Here is a 20,887-nt window from a genome sequence, read left to right as displayed (position 1 = left end):
GGTCGCAAATGAGGGTACCCGACCGAATTCTGCAAATTTTTACAAAATAAAATGAGAGGGGAAAGATGAATGGAGAAAGTAGAAGCGGGAGAGATGTGTGTTCGCTGTATTTGTAGGCCTGTGTATGCAGTTGTTGATGTATGTGCGAGTTAGTTATGTGTGTTGTGCGAATAATGGGAGAGACGAGACAAAGACATGTATTGATGAGTATATGTCTGCGCCAATGTGATAAGTAAGTGAGTATCTGTATGTGCATTGATGAGTATATGTATGCGCCTACGTGATAAGTAAATGAGTATATGTATGCGCGTCTACGTGATGTACGTGGGTGTATTTATGGTATATATCCTTTATGTGTGTATTTGGGTGGAGGAAGAGGGAAGTGAGAGAGATAAAGAATCTTTATTATGGCATTACTACGATCCTTAATATTCAAAGTGAAATTTGACGGAAAGGACGCGCCACTAAAGTGTCAGCCATCGCTTTGAAAATAACGTAAGAAGGTAACTGAATTAAATTACTAACAAATTAATAACCTTTATTAATAAGCGAAACCTCTTTGTAAGTGGTACCTTGATTTCACTCATATTTTGGTACCACCACCTTTTGGTTTCACTTTTCATGATTTATGTTATAGCTCTAAGTGTATTACTTTTATCCTTTTTAATTTCTATATGACTTATAATTCTATATATATTATTTTTATCCATTTTTTTTTAAACTTTTTATGTGATACTTTGTTTCACTATTTTTTGGTTCTATCACCTTTTATTTTCAGTTTTTATGATTCATGTTATAACTCTAAGTGTATTTTTTATACTTTTGATTCTTATATGACTTTATTCTATATGTATTATTTTACCCATTTTTCTTTATAATAAACGAAACCAATTTTAAGTGCTACTTTAGTTTCACTTATTTTTTAGTTCCATCACCTTTTGGTTTCACCCTTTATGATTCATGTTATAACTCTAAGTGTATTATTTTTATCGCTTTTTATACTAGATGACTTATAATTCTATATGTATTATTTTACTCATTTTTTTAAAATTTTTATAAGCCATGCTTTTTATTATATTTAGAGGTTTGAATCATATTTTTAATTATATTTTATAATAAACAAGTTCATAAATTGACTCAACTAAATAAGTTCCCAGAAATATAAACCATGACCAAGTAAATAGGTCATGTGTTTAAATTATAATTTTTTAATTTGTTGTTGGAATTCCATTTTAGTAAAATGGTATGAATATAATAAAACTGTATTTTGGTTTCACCACTGGAAAATAATAAAATTGTTCAAACCGTAATATGACTAAAATTCTATTTTCGTAGAACTCTAAATTATTTATGAATAGAGAACTTGGTTTCATCTTAGTACGGTTACCTCTTATTTTGGTTTGAGCGCTATATTTCTCTTTCATGTAGAGTTCTATGTTATTTTTTAACAAAATATAGATTGGAATCATATTATAATTACGATTTCTATTTTTTCTAGAATTCTTTTTTATTTTATTAAAATAATAAATGAAAACCTTTAAACAATGTTATTAATAAATAATAAGGAAACCATTTTTAAGGGATACTTTGGTTTCACCCCTTTTCGGTTTTTGAACTTTTGGTTTCACCCTTTTTAATATTACTATGGCTCTAAATATACCATTTTAATTCTTTTTTTTATTCAGATATGACTTAAAATTTTATATGTAATATTTTACCCATTTTTTGATTCTAATATATAATATATATAAATTATTTTTATATAAACGGAATCGTATATACATTGTAATTTATAGATTCATACCTACAGAATTCTATTTTAGCACAAAATGCAAATTTATACATACATAATGAATATTTTATTAGAAAAAATTATTCAATCACAAATTATATAAAAACATAAATTCAGCTAACAATAATAAATTAAATATGCAATTACTTAGTAATGTTGATTTAGTTTTTTGTTAAATTATCCATCAATCGTGTTGCGACTAAAGTTTCGATGTAAAATATTAGTTATGTCTTTTTGACCAACATATACATAACGTTGAGTTTGTTGTTCTAATAAGATTTGAGTTAATAAAAAACTACTATAATTTAAAAAGAAAAATTGTAATAATCGTACAATTTATTTATTATAAATTTTAATAAAAAATTAAAATAAAATTTTATATTCATTATTTAATATTGATATTTTGATCTTGCTTCGCACGGATATCTTAACCGTCTCATTGTCATTCTTCGATTAATCGATGTGCATGTAAGATCGATCTGAATAAGCCAACTCAACTATGTGTTATTCTGTGTATTTTTCCCTTTTTTATGCACACTAGAGGAACTGCATGTGATAGGATTAAACAACAACCAATTCATTGTATGCTAACAGATTGTTTCTATATTTTTCTGCACTTATGAATTTATGGAAATAGTGTTAACTTAAATATTTGGTTTACTAACAAAGCATTTTACCCTTAAAATGAATTTTTTGTATTTTTGGTAACTACATTCAATTAATATTTGAGAAATGTCCGTTTAATAAAATTAGTTAACAACCACAAATTATGAACTTTAATATTTTTGCATGAAAATTGCTAAATCTTACTTGTGTCAAATTGATATCTAATTGTTGTCCCTTCCTGTTTTTTAAAGGCTCTTTATATTAAAATTTTTGCCTAAAAAATATAAGTATAAGTTTAACCCAAACTTGAAAATTAGGATTCATGTATAAAATTGGGTATTTTTGAGTTTGAAATGAAATAATGATATTAAAGGGAGTATTCGTTGAATATAGATTGAGTGACGACTATGTTGGTGTATATATTGTGAACACAATTTGGGGGAAGGGGCGTATATCTAGATCCCTGGTCACAATGATGTACCCGACGGAATTCTGCAGATTTTACAAAATAAAACGACTTGGGAGAGATGAAGAGAAAGTAGAAGCTGGAGAGATGTGTGTTTGTTGTATTTGTAGGCCTGTGTATGAGGTTGTTGATGTATGTGCGAGTTAATTATGTATGTCTGAGGTTGTTGATGTATGTGGGACTTAATTATGTGTGTGTTGTGCTAATAATGGGAGAGGGACTGCGCCTAAGTGATGTAAGTGAGTATATGTATGGGCGCCTACATGATGTATGTGGGTGTATTTATGAGGTATATATAGTTTGTGTGTGTGTGTTTGGGTAGAGAAAGAGGGACAGTAGAGAGATAAAAAATCTTTATTATGACATTACTATGATCACTAATATTTAACATGAAATTTGACGGAAAGGATGAGCCACCATAGTGTTAAGAAATTCACACATGGCTTTGATTCAAATAAATATTTATCCATTTACTGTCAAAAATAATATAGTCATCTCCTTGCAAAATATTTAAGTTCAAGCAAATAAAGTGCAATTAAGTCATATAAATATTACAATTAATAAAGTAATCGGTTTTAAAATTTGTTTATAATAGATTCAGATTCTGATTTAATTTTTTTTCAGAATTTTGTATAACTTATCTATCGATATTAATATAGTGTTGTAGAATTTTTCTTATAAAATAAGATATAAACAAAAAAAAAGAAAGGTTAAATCATATTTATAATTTTTTTCTTACTTTTTAGAGTTTTTGTTATCAAAATAATATAACTAATTGTTTTAATCTCATGTATACCCCCTGATAGCCTCATATTTACACTACACAAATTTGAAACTTCCTTCAAACTGAAAGTACACAACTTCCATAATGGCCTTTGATCATAAACTAAGCAATGAAGATTGTCATAGACACATACTCATCATAATTCTTTAAAATCAAGATATCGAGAAACAAGTTGAAAATCAAGATAAACCAGAGTAGCCCTAAACAGCTTTAATTTAAACTTTCAGGCACTTTGAGCTTCTAGCGCAGACAGAGCAGCGAGAGCACTTATAGTATATGTTATCAGACACAGTTTTAAGGTTTAATTAAACTGGTTTTTGTGATTTTCTTTCACTTTCACATACATAACCCCGAATGAACTTATGCATTTTTGTCATTTGACTTTAAACTTACTTCTTAACCCAACTCGCTTTGGTTTAACACTCAATTTTAGGGAAATACTAACATCTACAAATGAAAAGCCACTCTAAAAGAAATATGCCTCTAAATCTTACAGTTCTTCCGTGTGGATAACTTATACAAGTAACATAATGTAAGATAGGATTACAAATGTAAAACCAGCTGTATAATTCAAACTGCAACTTAGCTAACAACAGAAGTTATAACAAGGCCTTCCTAAATGAAAAATTTAAAGTATGACCACCAAATTTGACCTAAAACCAAAGCCCAACAAAGCTAGGCCAAAGCTGAATAAATAAAATAAACTACACTCATCAAGATGAAAGGGAAATAATACTATGAATCATGAAAAACAGAATCAACCAAGAGCAATTTACAAGCATACAACATAAAAATCATTTATGATATGTAAATGTTATAAAAATGTCAAGCACTAAATGCTAAAGTTATCTCGCAGCCTACAGTAATTATTAAATTTTGAAATTAGGAGTACATACAAATATAGATAAACAACTAGAAAAGCTTAAAACATAACGTGTTCTTGAAATGGAACTAGTTATAAAAACCTTGTATTTTTGCAGTAAAATAAGCAATGTTCAACAACTTAGATTACTCGGCCTTAGTACTCGGGAGACTGCTCGGACTCGGCCCTATTTTCGATCCTGTTTTGCTCTATTCGGTTATAAGTCAGTCTTCTACTTGAGGAGACTCCCATCTTTTGACACCCTCCAAGGTGAAACTCCTCTCTAGACTGATAAAACCGGGGACATAAGTCATCGCACCAAATGTGAGAAACTCACCCTCCGGGAAAATGTGATGTCGCAATGTTTTATGTTGAGGATGATAAGTGAACAATTGAAGTTGGTCACAATACATTAAGATGTTCCCATCTTTGAGAACTTTAAGAAGCCGAACCATGTCGGTATTTATACCTTCATGTAACGGAGGATTAGGAGTGATGATGAGTTTTTTACTCCAACTATCTTCCACGCCATAATCTCTCTTCACCCAAATAAAAGTTCAGAGTATAGTGTTATATCACATATACACAAGCAACCTTTAAGTACTCCCAAGTTCCTAAAATGATTATGGACTCCCAAGATGCTAAAATGATCTGTATTCCCAGGAGCCCGTGGAGGAGCTTCCATTGGACGAAATAATTCTCTATCCAAATCGAAAGCACATATTAGTTCACCAGCTAACCAATGGAGGCGGCCACTGACATAGTGACCCCTATCATGTTCATTCAGATGGAAGGGGACATGTCCTAGATCTCTCCACATGCCGGTTCCAAGCGTATAAACCTCGCTCCCTAGGTCATATTCAGTTGAAGGAAATCTACCCTTATAAAAACGTACAATCTTGTACTGTTGGTTCGATTCAACAAGTCCAAAGCCATAATATCCCTTTAAATATGATACTCTGGTGTACTCGGAATCTTGAAGGCGTATGTACTCTTGTGTAATTGGATTGCATACATATGCTGAATCATCATAACTATCTTCTAAGCATATTAACCCATTAACTGATCCAATTAACCCCACATAGTCTCCCAAGGCAAGTCCCGGGGAAAATCTCATCATAGGCTCGTGATGAATATCATGTTGGTGATGTTGGTCATCTAGTTCAACCACTGCAAGGTCACCATCATTGTCATCATCTACGTCCTCGGCGTCTCCTTGATGAAGTAAAAGCATTTTAGATGATATAGAGAGATGCAGACGCGAAAAAAATGGTTCTGAAACTATATTACACCATCTTTTGCACACGCTTTTGCATGACACTATTGTCCTCACAGGAGTTCTTGATATAATTTCAGCAATCAATTCTTCTGGTAAGTCCATAGTGGAGAATTTGTCACTGCACACCTTGCATCAAATAAAATAATTCTTTTCAGTGAAGAAATATATCATTGACTAATTTTATAAATCTCAAACAAAACAAAGAATCATTATGCAAATGCACCTCTATCTTCATTCAAATTTCCAAAATAAAAAAAATTCATATATCATGATTTGTTAAATATTAGCTAGGATATGACACAAGTGAGATCATGTCACAATGGTGACATCATAATTAATGTAGCAAGAGGAGCCACCAAGTGACAAAAGCAAGCTTTAAAGAGAAGCTATGTTTTTTTATATAAAGAGACTTACTCTTCCTTCTTGTATAACAAAGCACAACAGAAAATGCAGCAGAAGTGGTAGTATAGACAATACACACAGTTCACTGTATTCTTGTGTTCATTATCTTGCTCTGTAGTAGTATAGCAATGCACACAGTTAACTGTACTCTTGTGTTCATTATCTTTCTCTCCTTCTTTTTCTATATTTAGTCATATATACATATAATTGTGACATGATTATATTTCTAAAGAAAATCATGTCTTGACTTAAATTTATTAACAATTAACATACTAAGTCCCAATGTATTAAAAATTTAATAGATTAAATGGCTTGATTTGGAATCCAATCTATTTTGACCGAGGCCAAATTAATAAAACCCTTTTATTCTTAAAACTTTCATCCTGATTCTAATGGGAATATTTCCCCTGTGATGAGCTCTAGTGATGCGCTCTTCAATCCAACATACAAGTGGAATCCCAAGGGGGGTGTATTAACACATACATGAACTGAGTAATCGAGAAATTCTTTTATATATCTAGCTCTGAAAATTTCAAATTATTAATTCTTCACTTAGTAATCATTGAAAAGTTTGTTAATTAATAGAATCACGAAATTTAATAGTAAGATATGAAAAAATAAAGTATATAATTCAGAAAATACCTCTTACAAGGGCTTGGAGTAGAAAGAAGAGGCAAGGCTACGGTTTCGTGCACAGTAGAAATTTGGAAGCACAAACGGTGAGTAGATTTCGAGCCGAAGGAACTCAGAAGCACATGCGTTGGAATTTTTTTACACGGTTATGTATAACAATTCATTTCTATGTTTGCTACATGGCATTGGGATATCAAGTCAGTAAAGTACTCTATACTAGGAAATAGGCGGCGTATCGTATGGGCTATAATATTTTTGGTCCGAATACAAGTTAGTAAAAGGACCGCGTTTCGTGTAGGCCTATAATATTATTGGTCTGAAGTTCAAGTCATTAATTATTTTCTAATCGAAAAATGTAAGAAAACAACTACTTCAACGTCCTCGTGAAAACGATCCCAATTTATAATATCGTCGATAGTACGGTTATAAAAAAATAAAAATGGTACTTTATCTTTAATTTCTCACAATTTCCAAAATCTAACATACTTATTATCTACTCTTATCATTAAATGATATAAAATGTAAGTTCGGATTTTGAATCAATATTTAAGGAGCGTATACTTCTACATTTTAAAGCACGTTTCTTCGGGTAATACCCTGTTGTAAATTTCACCTTTTCTTAAATTTTCCTTGTCATCCATTGTGGTGCCTTGTCCCGAAAGGAGTACTAACAATGACTCTTAAGAACACTTGCAATGTGGGAACAAAATTAATTAACATATATACATAATCATATACATGTGGGCACAAATTAGAACCAATCCTTAAAATAGAATCTCATAATCATGTGAATTCTGCTGCATAACCCTAAATTTTAAATAGATTTTTAAAATCTAAACATATATACATCACTTTCGTAAGTTTAAAAATATTTTGAACATATGCTTAAAATTCAGACCACACAGCCCATGAGAGTCGGCCGCCCTAACTTCATCAAACCCTAGCCGCCCTACCTTCTTCTTCACCCTTTATACCCATCTCTATCTCCATATTCATCTACATCTTCTCCTTTTATTCACTTTTTCTTTAATAAAATCGAGATTGTTTTACAAAACTCGAAAAATCCATTACAGTTCTTCACTTTAGTTTTAAGATCTACTAAGGTAAGAGTCTGGATTTTATAATAAAATTCAGTTTTTGGATTCAAAATCTGCGGTCTAACAACATATTACAATTTGGTGTTATTCCGAGATTTTTGAATTTTGGGTTGTTTTCGTATTATTCTGTTTAAGTTATTATTTGTGTGTTTGATTGTCTCGCTTTATGCGATGTGTCTCGCTTTGTGCGATGTGGTGGTTGTGTTGAAAATAATTGGATGGTGTATTGGGAGATCTGGATATCTCGCATCAACAACACTTTCGGCAGGTCTATAGCTGGTGTCCGACAGGTAGATAGCTGGGGTGCGTTTGGAACGGTGGTGAAAATCACATGTGCTCACCTCTCACAAAAAATATTGTTCATAACATGAGGCCTCTAAACTCAGTTGTTGCAACTGAGTCCTCTGAACGTTGCAATATCAATCGAATTAATGTGAGGGTCAATTGTGAAACTACTGTTTTCGGGGGAGATGCGTGCTGGATTGTCCGGGAAACCATTACCTTCATTTTTAATTTTCAGAATATGTGTATTCAGTTTGTTAAGCAATCCGGAAACAAAACAGCTAATTATTTAGCTCTATTTGTTTTTCAACCTGGTTGCATGATCAGTTGGGGGTTTGTCCCGATTGAATCTCTTTCAAGTTATTAATAAATCTGCTTTAAATTTGGCAAAAAAAAAGACCACACAACCCTCATTGTGATATTGTTCTTTAACTATTTTCTCACCTACTTTGTAAATAACTGAGGAGTCCTATAATCAATTAGTCTTATTGCACGATTCATATCATGACAAAATCAGATTAAGAAAATCCTTGTTATCTTGCAACTGTGTAAAAAAGGAGTCATATTGGTTCATTTGTAAATGAGTATGAAAAGGCAAGATCTTTCGTAAACATAATAATTTACCCACTAATATTAAAAAAACCTAAGCATCTATACTCTTTATTAATAAGCGAAACTATGCATAATTTGGTGCTAAAAGTACCCAAGTACCAAATTTTGGTACTTACATGACATAAGTTGACTTTTATTCTCTATCAACTTTGTTTTTAACACAAGTCGACTTTTTTTTTGTAAATTTTATTTTGTTTTAAGTTAGTATTCATCCAATCGTCTTTTTAATTTATAAAATAAAAATATTTTTTAAACGATTTTTAAATTATATTAAATATTTATTAAGTTATGTTAAATTAAGTAAAATAACTTATATTTATTTTTAATTTTAGAAAAACTAAAAACTACTAACACGAATCGACTTATTTTTCTGTAAACTTTATTATTTATAAATTATATTAAAAATTTATTAAGTTACGATAAATTAAGTAAACATATTACTTTTATTTTGAAAAACTACTAACTACAAAGTAAACTATTAACACGAATTGACTTCTATTCTGTGTAAACTTTATCATTTAGTATTATTTTAAAATAAATAATACTCCGGGGGAGAATTTATGATTATGCCTCCTGAGTCGGAGCCTCTTGCTTAAATACGGTTTACCTTGGTTCAACGCTATTGCGTGAGCCCGTAGGGTTAACCAGTGCGCACCAGAAGCCCGAAGGATAACGGCTGCGGGTTACCTACGAAAAAAATTATTGATTTAATGATCGTATATGTTACTCTCCATCACAACGTTTATGTACTTTAAATTAAAAAATCACATTTTAACAGTAACAAATTTATGACATGTATTTAGATTATATTTAGTAATATTAAATTAAGTTTAATAACATATATTTACTTTTAATTTGTAAATTAATTTTTATCGATAATTAAGTAATATTAAATATATTAAAAGGCTAATTATAAAAAGGCTAATTATAAGATAATTACCAAATTATATAATTAATATTAAATTCTAAAGAACATATATTTGGTTCATAAGATAGAGATACAATTCACACAAAAATAAAACTAATATTGTACTTGGTAAACAGATTGCTTAGAATCTTCTGAAAAATCGTCAATAATTAGTGTTATAACTTTTGAGTTATTAAAGAACCATTTTACCTTCTGTTGTAAAAATCGGAGATCGGGGAAGATCGGTCTAGCTACCGATTTGGGATTAGTTGAAAGTCGAGGATTAATCGAAATTGTTAATCGGAGTAAAAATCAAATCTATTATAATATTAAATTATATTAATATATTAGTTATTTATTAACAAATATATTTATATATCATAATTTCTATAAATATTCATATTTAAATTAATATAGTATTTCATTTTAATAAATAAAATATATACTCCAATAAAGGAAAATTCGTAAGGATTAATCAAATTTCAAAAATATATCGGTCGAGTACTTTGTAGGAGATTAATCGATTGAATAAAGAATTTTAGAATACTATTTTACCCAAGTTAAGACCGACTTTCAAAAAGTTGGGATTAATAACTCTTCGGTGAAAAATGAAATGACTAGGTGAAAAATGAAATGACTAGGTGAAAATCGAGTTAAAAATCGTGTTTTACAAAAATCAGTCATCGAAAAAAATTGAAATCAGTCGATTAAAAATTGGGTTAATTGGTAAACAATTGGATTCACTGGTAAAAAATTAAAAAATATATATATATATATAAATAAAAAATTAAAAGTATGAATCCGTGTTAATACGTGAAAATCAGGTTAGCTTGGTCAAAAATCAGACTCATTGGTAAAAAAGGTAGAAAAAAATATAAATCAAACAAATTAAAAGAGTATAAATGGGATAAAAAAAGTAAAAATATAATATTATTACTCTTAAACACATAATGACTATTTAAACATTCTTAAATTTATGCATCTTAAACTTGGATCATCAGTTCAATACAGTTACATCATCAAAAATTATATTTACTTTAATAGTGGGACATATTTAAAATTTCTTTATATAAATATAAATAATAAAAATTGTATATGTATAATCAAAGATAAATGAACAATTACATATATAATATTTATCTAAAACTAATATTAAATTAGTTCTAATTAATGACTCAGTTAATCATTTTGATCAATCCCTGATTAGCCGATTATCACTAGACGTGTGGCTGTAATTCAAGTCGGGCGTGCTCGCGAGTTCGCCCGGCTCAAACTCGTTTAAGTGGGCTTGACTCGGCTCGTTTAAGTTAAACGAGCCGAGCTCGGGTAGAGGTTTCCGGCTCGTTAATTACCTCGAGCTGGCTCGGCTCGACTCGTGAATTAAACGAGACGAGTTCGGGGTACAGATTTAGGCTCGACTAAGTGTAAAATTAAACGAGCCGGCTCGCCCGACTCGTTAAAACCGGCTCGTTTAGCTAAACGAAGCCGGCTCGACTCGACTCAGTAAAATTAAACGAGTCGATTTCGGACAGAGGTTTAGGCTCGTTTAACTAAACGAGCCGGCTCGACTCGACTCGATTAATCTCGGCTCGAATTACGCCACTGCTCGAAACTCGGCTCGCTCGGCCCGAATTACAGCTCCTAACTTAGACGGTCCCGCTACTGATAAGTCCAATTTCCAATTTTTACAAGACCGGTTAGAAAATTTCTATATTTTAATGATTAAATACAAATTAAAACTGGACAAATATTGTTTTTAATATATTTGATAACTTACTAAATAATAAGTAAATAATCAAGTGAGATGAATATTACAATTAATAGTAGGACCGTAAATGAGAAGAGATGTTCGTACACGAAATTCAGGATTGACTTGTTTACGTAAACTCGATTCGGTTCAGTATTCTAAACGAGGGCGATCAAGAATATGAAATGAATTCGAATGAATAATTGAGCCGAGCTTTTTGTTTGCTGGATTCTGACTCGCTTGTTTAGCTCGTAATCGACTCAGACTTGACTCGAACTCGACTCATATAAAGTTCATATATATTATAAATAATAAATTATTATTGATCACTTAAATATTGTTATTATTACATTTTTCTCATAATTTAATAATATTTTTTTAAATATTTTAGAAAATTTGCTTGTATTTCTAAATTAAACACTTAGTTTTTTCATAATGAAACTATCCAATATTGTTACCAACTCATCTCCAATTTTTAATATTTTTATAAAATCATTAAATAACTTGTGATTTATAAAAATTAAACTTAAGCAAAATATCTAAACATAATAACATTTCGACATGGACATTTTAAAATGTAACGTACAAACTCTCTTTCGCTCTCTATTGAGTAGCCATCTCAAAATAGCCTCAATCTTGTTTTTCTTGATTTAGTTTCCATTTTTCCTTGGTTACCAATTTATTTGGGTTTGTTTAGTTTCTCCTTAATTGTGAGAGTTTGGTTTTTATTTCTTGTTGGTCATATGTCTGGGATTACAATTCTGCAGAAATTTCATGATATTGATTAAGTGATAAAGGTTTTATGATGATGCATCTATGGTTGATTGCTCAAACAACAACTGAAATATTACAACATGTACATATCTCTTTAAAAAATTACTTGGTTGCCTATCAAAGAACGAAGGCATTCAACAACGATATGATCATACGTTTGTTCAATTTCGATTATTATGGTAAATGCCGTATATTATTGAATTTTTTTTTAAAAAAAAATAAGTAATGTATGATTTCTAAAATTAAGAACTCAAAAATTTAAAATAAAATTGTTTATGTTCTTAAAACACAACTTGAAAAATAAATGATTTAGATTAGAAATTATGGTAGAGAGTGTTTGTATATATATCATTATAAAATAAAAACTAGTATTTGATCTTGATGCAATTTGTAAAACTAAAAATTATATTTTAAATTCGGTCGAGTAAAAAATACATGTGAATATTAGGGGACAACTCGAGTTTGTTCAAATTCGGCTCGAATTCATATAATAAAGAGCCGATCTTGAACATCACTTTCCGTTAGTTTATTAAATTCAGCTCATCTAAAAAAAGAAAATTAAGCTAAACTTGATCTGGACGGCTCAGATCCGTTCGTTTGCTAAATTTAAATATGTCATAGTTGTAAATAGCATCGTCGTGTTCATAAATTTTTCTTACAATAAAATGATATAATAAAAAAGGAGTTAGGTTCAAATTTACAAAAATATCGCTAATTTGTAGTGTTTTTTTATATTAAAATAATTTAGATAAAATAGTAAACTATGTTTTAATCCCATGTGACACCCCAGGCAGCCTCACATTTAGGCTGTGTGACCTCCAAAAGTATACCACCATATACAAACTCGAGCCCGATAAACTTGGAATTTGAACATTTGCATCAATTACAAACTACAACGAGGCTTATGAAATTGTCAAGTTTTTGCAGTGTCTTAATTTGAGGATGATTACTGGAGGGGAAAAAATCACTGTAGCATATTAATTCCCACAGGGCGAACTTGTAATGTGATACTCAAACGACCATTTCTTTAATCATAATGGCTGAGTCAAAGAAGTTCACATATACAACAAGCACCTACTTTGTTAGAGTTTCCCACAAACTCCAGGAACATAGGCAGTTAATTGAACAGCAACTTTCTTCGAACTGAAAGTACACAAACTTCCATAATGGCCTTTGGATCATAAACTAAGCAATGAAGATTGTCATAGACACATACTACATCATAATTCCTAACTATTAAAATCAAGATATCGAGAAACAAGTTGAAAATCAAGATAAACCAGAGTAGCCCTAAACAGCTTTAAAGCTTTCAGGATACATTTAAATCCGATGAACAACTTTGAGCTTCTAGCGCAGACAGAGCAGCGAGAGCACTTATAGTATATGTTATCAGACACAGTTTTAAGGTTTAATTAAACTGGTTTTTGTGATTTTCTTTCACTTTCACATACATAACCCCGAATGAACTTATGCATTTTTGTCATTTGACTTTAAACTTACTTCTTAACCCAACTCGCTTTGGTTTAACACTCAATTTTAGGGAAATACTAACATCTACAAATGAAAAGCCACTCTAAAAGAAATATGCCTCTAAATCTTACAGTTCTTCCGTGTGGATAACTTATACAAGTAACATAATGTAAGATAGGATTACAAATGTAAAACCAGCTGTATAATTCAAACTGCAACTTAGCTAACAACAGAAGTTATAACAAGGCCTTCCTAAATGAAAAATTTAAAGTATGACCACCAAATTTGACCTAAAACCAAAGCCCAACAAAGCTAGGCCAAAGCTGAATAAATAAAATAAACTACACTCATCAAGATGAAAGGGAAATAATACTATGAATCATGAAAAACAGAATCAACCAAGAGCAATTTACAAGCATACAACATAAAAATCATTTATATGATATGTAAATGTTATAAAATGTCAAGCACTAAATGCTAAAGTTATCTCGCAGCCTACAGTAATTATTAAATTTTGAAATTAGGAGTACATACAAATATTAGATAAACAACTAGAAAAGCTTTAAACATAACGTGTTCTTGAAATGGAACTAGTTATAAAACCTTGTATTTTTGCAGTAAAATAAGCAATGTTCAACAACTTAGACTCGGCTCCTCGGCCCTATTTCGATCCTGTTTTGCTCTATTCGGTTATAAGTCAGTCTTCTACTTGAGGAGACTCCCATCTTTGACACCCTCCAAGGTGAAACTCCTCTCTAGACTGATAAAACCGGGGACATAAGTCATCGCACCAAATGTGAGAAACTCACCCTCCGGGAAAATGTGATGTCGCAATGTTTTATGTTGAGGATGATAAGTGAACAATTGAAGTTGGTCACAATACATTAAGATGTTCCCATCTTTGAGAACCTTTAAGAAGCCGAACCATGTCGGTATTTATACCTTCATGTAACGGAGGATTAGGAGTGATGATGAGTTTTTTACTCCAACTATCTTCCACGCCATAATCTCTCTTCACCCAAATAGAAAGTTCAGAGTATAGTGTTATATCACATATACACAAGCAACCTTTAAGTACTCCCAAGTTCCTAAAATGATTATGGACTCCCAAGATGCTAAAATGATCTGTATTCCCAGGAGCCCGTGGAGGAGCTTCCATTGGACGAAATAATTCTCTATCCAAATCGAAAGCACATATTAGTTCACCAGCTAACCAATGGAGGCGGCCACTGACATAGTGACCCCTATCATGTTCATTCAGATGGAAGGGGACATGTCCTAGATCTCTCCACATGCCAGGTTCCAAGCGTATAAACCTCGCTCCCTAGGTCATATTCAGTTGAAGGAAATCTACCCTTATAAAAACGTACAATCTTGTACTGTTGGTTCGATTCAACAAGTCCAAAGCCATAATATCCCTTTAAATATGATACTCTGGTGTACTCGGAATCTTGAAGGCGTATGTACTCTTGTGTAATTGGATTGCATACATATGCTGAATCATCATAACTATCTTCTAAGCATATTAACCCATTAACTGATCCAATTAACCCCACATAGTCTCCCAAGGCAAGTCCCGGGGAAAATCTCATCATAGGCTCGTGATGAATATCATGTTGGTGATGTTGGTCATCTAGTTCAACCACTGCAAGGTCACCATCATTGTCATCATCTACGTCCTCGGCGTCTCCTTGATGAAGTAAAAGCATTTTAGATGATATAGAGAGATGCAGACGCGAAAAAAATGGTTCTGAAACTATATTACACCATCTTTTGCACACGCTTTTGCATGACACTATTGTCCTCACAGGAGTTCTTGATATAATTTCAGCAATCAATTCTTCTGGTAAGTCCATAGTGGAGAATTTGTCACTGCACAGCCTTGCATCAAATAAAATAATTCTTTTCAGTGAAGAAATATATCATTGACTAATTTTATAAATCTCAAACAAAACAAAGAATCATTATGCAAATGCACCTCTATCTTCATTCAAATTTCCAAAATAAAAAAATTCATATATCATGATTTGTTAAATATTAGCTAGGATATGACACAAGTGAGATCATATCACAATGGTGACATCATAATTAATGTAGCAAGAGGAGCCACCAAGTGACAAAAGCAAGCTTTAAAGAGAAGCTATGTTTTTTTATATAAAGAGACTTACTCTTCCTTCTTTTATAACAAAGCACAACAGAAAATGCAGCAGAAGTGGTAGTATAGACAATACACACAGTTCACTGTATTCTTGTGTTCATTATCTTGCTCTGTAGTAGTATAGACAATGCACACAGTTAACTGTACTCTTGTGTTCATTATCTTTCTCTGCCTTCTTTTTCTATATTTAGTCATATATACATATAAATTGTGACATGATTATATTTCTAAAGAAAATCATGTCTTGACTTAAATTTATTAACAATTAACATACTAAGTCCCAATGTATTAAAAATTTAATAGATTAAATGGCTTGATTTGGAATCCAATCTATTTTGACGATGCCAAATTAATAAACCCTTTATTCTTAAAACTTTCATCCTGATTCTAATTGGAATATTTCCCCTGTGATGAGCTCTAGTGATGCGCTCTTCAATCCAACATACTAAGTGGAATCTCAAGGGGGGTGTATTAACACATACATGAACAGAGTAATCGAGAAATTCTTTTATATATCTAGCTCTGAAAATTTCAAATTATTAATTCTTCACTTAGTAATCATTGAAAAGTTTGCTTAATTAATAGAATCACGAAATTTAATAGTAAGATATGAAAAAATAAAGTATATAATTCAGAAAATACCTCTTACAAGGGCTTGGAGTAGAAAGAAGAGGCAAGGCTACCGGTTTCGTGCACAGTAGAAATTTGGAAGCACAAACGGTGAGTAGATTTCGAGCCGAAGGAACTCAGAAGCACATGCGTTGGAATTTTTTTACACGGTTATGTATAACTAATTCATTTCTATGTTTGCTACATGGCATTGGGATATCAAGTCAGTAAAGTACTCTATACTAGGAAATAGGCGGCGTATCGTATGGGCTATAATATTTTTGGTCCGAACTACAAGTTAGTAAAAGGACCGCATTTCGTGTAGGCCTATAATATTATTGGTCCGAAGTTCAAGTCATTAATTATTTTCTAATCGAAAAATGTAAGAAAACAACTACTTCAACGTCCTCGTGAAAACGATCCCAATTTATAATATCGTCGGTAGTACGGTTATAAAAAAATAAAAATGGTACTTTATCTTTAATTTCTCACAATTTCCAAAATCTAACATACTTATTATCTACTCTTATCATTAAATGATATAAAATGTAAGTTCGGATTTTGAATCAATATCTAAGGAGCGTATACTTCTACATTTTAAAGCACGTTTCTTCGGGTAATACCCTGTTGTAAATTTCACCTTTTCTTAAATTTTCCTTATCATCCATTGTGGTGCCTTGTCCCGAAAGGAGTACTAACAATGACTCTTAAGAATACTTGCAATGTGGGAACAAAATTAATTAACATATATACAGAATCATATACATGTGTGCACAAATTTGAACCAATCCTTAAAATAGAATCTCATAATCATGTGAATTCTGCTGCATAACCCTAAATTTTAAATAGATTTTTAAAATCTAAACATATATACATCACTTTCATAAGTTTAAAAATATTTTGAACATATGCTTAAAATTCAGACCACACAACCCATGAGAGTCGGCCGCCCTAACTTCATCAAACCTTAGCCGCCCTACCTTCTTCTTCACCCTTTATACCCATCTCTATCTCCATATTCATCTACATCTTCTCCTTTTATTCACTTTTTCTTTAATAAAATCGAGATTTGTTTTACAAAAATCGAAAAAATCCATTACAGTTCTTCACTTTAGTTTTCAGATCTACTAAGGTAAGAGTCTGGATTTTATAATAAAATTCAGTTTTTGGATTCAAAATCTGCGGTCTAACAACATATTACAATTTGGTGTTATTCCGAGATTTTTGAATTTTGGGTTGTTTTCGTATTATTCTGTTTAAGTTATTATTTGTGTGTTTGATTGTCTCACTTTATGCGATGTGTCTCGCTTTGTGCGATGTGGTGGTTGTGTTGAAAATGAATTGGATGGTGTATTGGGAGATCTGGATATCTCGCATCAACAACACTTTCGGCAGGTCTATAGCTGGTGTCCGGCAGGTAGATAGCTGGGGTGCGTTTGGAACGGTGGTGAAAATCACATGTGCTCACCTCTCACAAAATATATTTGTTCATAACATGAGGCCTCTAAACTCAGTTGTTGCAACTGAGTCCTCTGAACGTTGCAATATCAATCGAATTAATGTGAGGGTCAATTGTGAAACTACTATTTTCGGGGGAGATGCGTGCTGGATTGTCCGGGAAACCATTACCTTCATTTTTAATTTTCAGAATATGTGTATTCAGTTTGTTAAGCAATCCGGAAACAAAACAGCTAATTATTTAGCTCTATTTGTTTTTCAACCTGGTTGCATGATCAGTTGGGGGTTTGTCCCGATTGAATCTCTTTCAAGTTATTAATGAAATCTGCTTTAAATTTGGCAAAAAAAAAAGACCACACAACCCTCATTGTGATATTGTTCTTTAACTATTTTTCTCACCTACTTTGTAAATAACTGAGGAGTCCTATAATCAATTAGTCTTATTGCACGATTCATATCACTGACAAAATCAGATTAAGAAAATCCTATGTTATCTTGCAACTGTGTAAAAAAGGAGTCATATTGGTTCATTTGTAAATGAGTATGAAAAGGGCAAGATCTTTCGTAAACATAATAATTTACCCACTAATATTAAAAAAACCTAAGCATCCATACTCTTTATTAATAAGCGAAACTATGCATAATTTGGTGCTAAAAGTACCCAAGTACCAAATTTTGGTACTTACATGACATAAGTTGACTTTTATTCTCTATCAACTTTGTTTTTAACACAAGTCGACTTTTATTCTTTGTAAATTTTATTTTGTTTTAAGTTAGTATTCATCCAATCGTCTTTTTAATTTATAAAATAAAAATATTTTTTAAACGATTTTTAAATTATATTAAATATTTATTAAGTTATGTTAAATTAAGTAAAATAACTTATATTAATTTTAATTTTAGAATAACTAAAAACTACTAACACGAATCGACTTATTTTTCTGTAAACTTTATTTATTTATAAATTATATTAAAAATTTATTAAGTTACGATAAATTAAGTAAAATAACATATATTTACTTTTATTTTGAAAAACTACTAACTACAAAGTAAACTATTAACACGAATTGACTTCTATTCTGTGTAAACTTTATCATTTGTAGTATTATTTTAAAAATAAATAATACTCCGGGAGGAGAATTTATGATTATGCCTCCTGAGTCGGTGCCTCTTGCTTAAATGCGGTTTACCTTGGTTCAACGCTATTGCGTGAGCCCGTAGGGTTAACCAGTGCGCACCCGAAGCCCGAAGGATAACGGCTGCGGGTTACCTACGAAAAAAATTATTGATTTAATGATCGTATATGTTACTGTCCATCACAACATTTATGTACTTTAAATTAAAAAATCACATTTTAACAGTAACAAATTTATGACATGTATTTAGATTATATTTAGTAATATTAAATTAAGTTTAATAACATATATTTACTTTTAATTTGTAAATTAATTTTTATCGATAATTAAGTAATATTAAATAAACTATATTAAAAGGCTAATTATAAGATAATTTCCAAATTATATTAATTAATATTAAATTGTCTAAAGAACATATATTTGGTTCATAAGATAGAGATACAATTCGTTTCACAAAAATAAAACTAATATTGTACTTGGTAAACAGATTGCTTAGAATCTTCTGAAAAATCGTCAATAATTAGTGTTATAACTTTTGAGTTATTAAAGAACCATTTTACCTTCTGTTGTAAAAATCGGAGATCGGGGAAGATCGGTCTAGCTACCGATTTGGGATTAGTTGAAAGTCGAGGATTAATCGAAATTGTTAATCGGAGTAAAAATCAAATCTATTATAATATTAAATTATATTTAATATATTAGTTATTTATTAACAAATATATATTTATTATATCATAATTTCTATAAATATTCATATTTAAATTAATATAGTATTTCATTTTAATAAATAAAATATATATACTCCAATAAAGGAAAATTCGTAAGGATTAATAAAATTTCAAAAATCGAATCGGTCGAGTGCTTTGTAGGAGATTAATCGATTGAATAAAGGAATTTTAGAATACTATTTTACCCAAGTTAAGACCGACTTTCAAAAAGTTGGGATTAATAACTCTTCGGTGAAAAATGAAATGACTAGGTGAAAAATGAAATGACTAGGTGAAACTCGAGTTAAAAATCGTGTTTTACAAAAATCAGTCATCAAAAAATTGAAATCAGTCGATTAAAAATTGGGTTAATTGGTAAACAATTGGATTCACTAGTAAAAAATTAAAAAAATATATATATATATATAAATAAAAAATTAAAAGTATGAATCCGGTAAATACGTGAAAAAATCAGGTTAGTTGGTCAAAAATCAGACTCATTGGTAAAAAATATAAAAAAATATAAATCAAAAAATTAAAAGTATAAATGATAAAAAATTAAAAATATATATTATTCTCTTAAACACATAATTACTATTTAAACTTTCTTAATTTTTCATCTTAAATTGATCTCAGTTCATAAGTTACATCTCAAAAATTATATTTACTTTAATAGTGGGACATATTTAAAATTTTTTAATATAATATAAATAATAAAAATTGTATATGTATAATCAAAATAAATAAACAATTACATATATTAATATTTATATCTAAAACTAATATTAAATTAGTTCTAATTAATGACTCAGTTAATCATTTTGATCAATCCCTGATTAGCCGATTAATCACTAGACGTGTGGCTGTAATTCAAGTCGGGCGGCTCGCGAGTTCGCCCGGCTCGAACTCGTTTAAGTGGGCTTGACTCGGCTCGTTTAGTTAAACGAGCCGAGCTCGGGTAGAGGTTCCGGCTCGTTTAATTACTCGAGCCGGCTCGGCTCGACTCGTGAAATTAAACGAGACGAGTTCGGGTACAGATTTAGGCTCGACTAAGTGTAAAATTAAACGAGCCGGCTCGCCCGACTCGTTAAAACCGGCTCGTTTAG

The 20,887-nt window shown here is 30.8% G+C and overlaps 2 protein-coding genes across 2 annotated transcripts; both read right to left on the bottom strand.

Annotated features, from left to right (window-relative positions):
- Positions 1-4,734: 4,734 nt before the first annotated feature.
- Positions 4,735-5,891, bottom strand: LOC141703586 (F-box protein At3g07870-like). The gene is made up of 2 exons (XM_074507058.1): positions 5,115-5,891; positions 4,735-5,049 (listed from the first exon to the last, which is right to left on the bottom strand). The coding sequence occupies exons 1-2, from the start codon at positions 5,889-5,891 to the stop codon at positions 4,735-4,737; spliced, it is 1,092 nt and encodes a 363-aa protein (XP_074363159.1).
- An 8,696-nt stretch (positions 5,892-14,587) lies between these two features.
- On the bottom strand, positions 14,588-15,569 carry LOC141703585 (F-box protein At3g07870-like). Its single transcript, XM_074507056.1, has 2 exons — positions 15,084-15,569; positions 14,588-15,037 (listed from the first exon to the last, which is right to left on the bottom strand). The coding sequence occupies exons 1-2, from the start codon at positions 15,567-15,569 to the stop codon at positions 14,588-14,590; spliced, it is 936 nt and encodes a 311-aa protein (XP_074363157.1).
- Positions 15,570-20,887: the final 5,318 nt, after the last annotated feature.

Source organism: Apium graveolens, unplaced genomic scaffold, assembly GCF_009905375.1.
Source record: "Apium graveolens cultivar Ventura unplaced genomic scaffold, ASM990537v1 ctg6791, whole genome shotgun sequence".
Classification (NCBI taxonomy): Eukaryota; Viridiplantae; Streptophyta; class Magnoliopsida; order Apiales; family Apiaceae; genus Apium; species Apium graveolens.
The sequence above is the reverse complement of the archived record's forward strand: the minus strand, read 5'-3'. Positions and strand labels throughout refer to the sequence as shown.

Excerpts from the sequence above, each read along its gene's own strand:
- LOC141703586 (XM_074507058.1), bottom strand. The coding sequence starts at position 5,891 with ATGGACTTACCAGAAGAATTGATTGCTGAAATTATATCAAGAACTCCT. Across the intron at positions 5,050-5,114 it reads ATCATTTTAGGAACTTGGGA|AGAGATTATGGCGTGGAAGA; the intron begins GTACTTAAAGGT and ends ATTTGGGTGAAG.
- LOC141703585 (XM_074507056.1), bottom strand. The coding sequence starts at position 15,569 with ATGGACTTACCAGAAGAATTGATTGCTGAAATTATATCAAGAACTCCT. Across the intron at positions 15,038-15,083 it reads CGAACCAACAGTACAAGATT|GGAGCGAGGTTTATACGCTT; the intron begins GTACGTTTTTAT and ends AATATGACCTAG.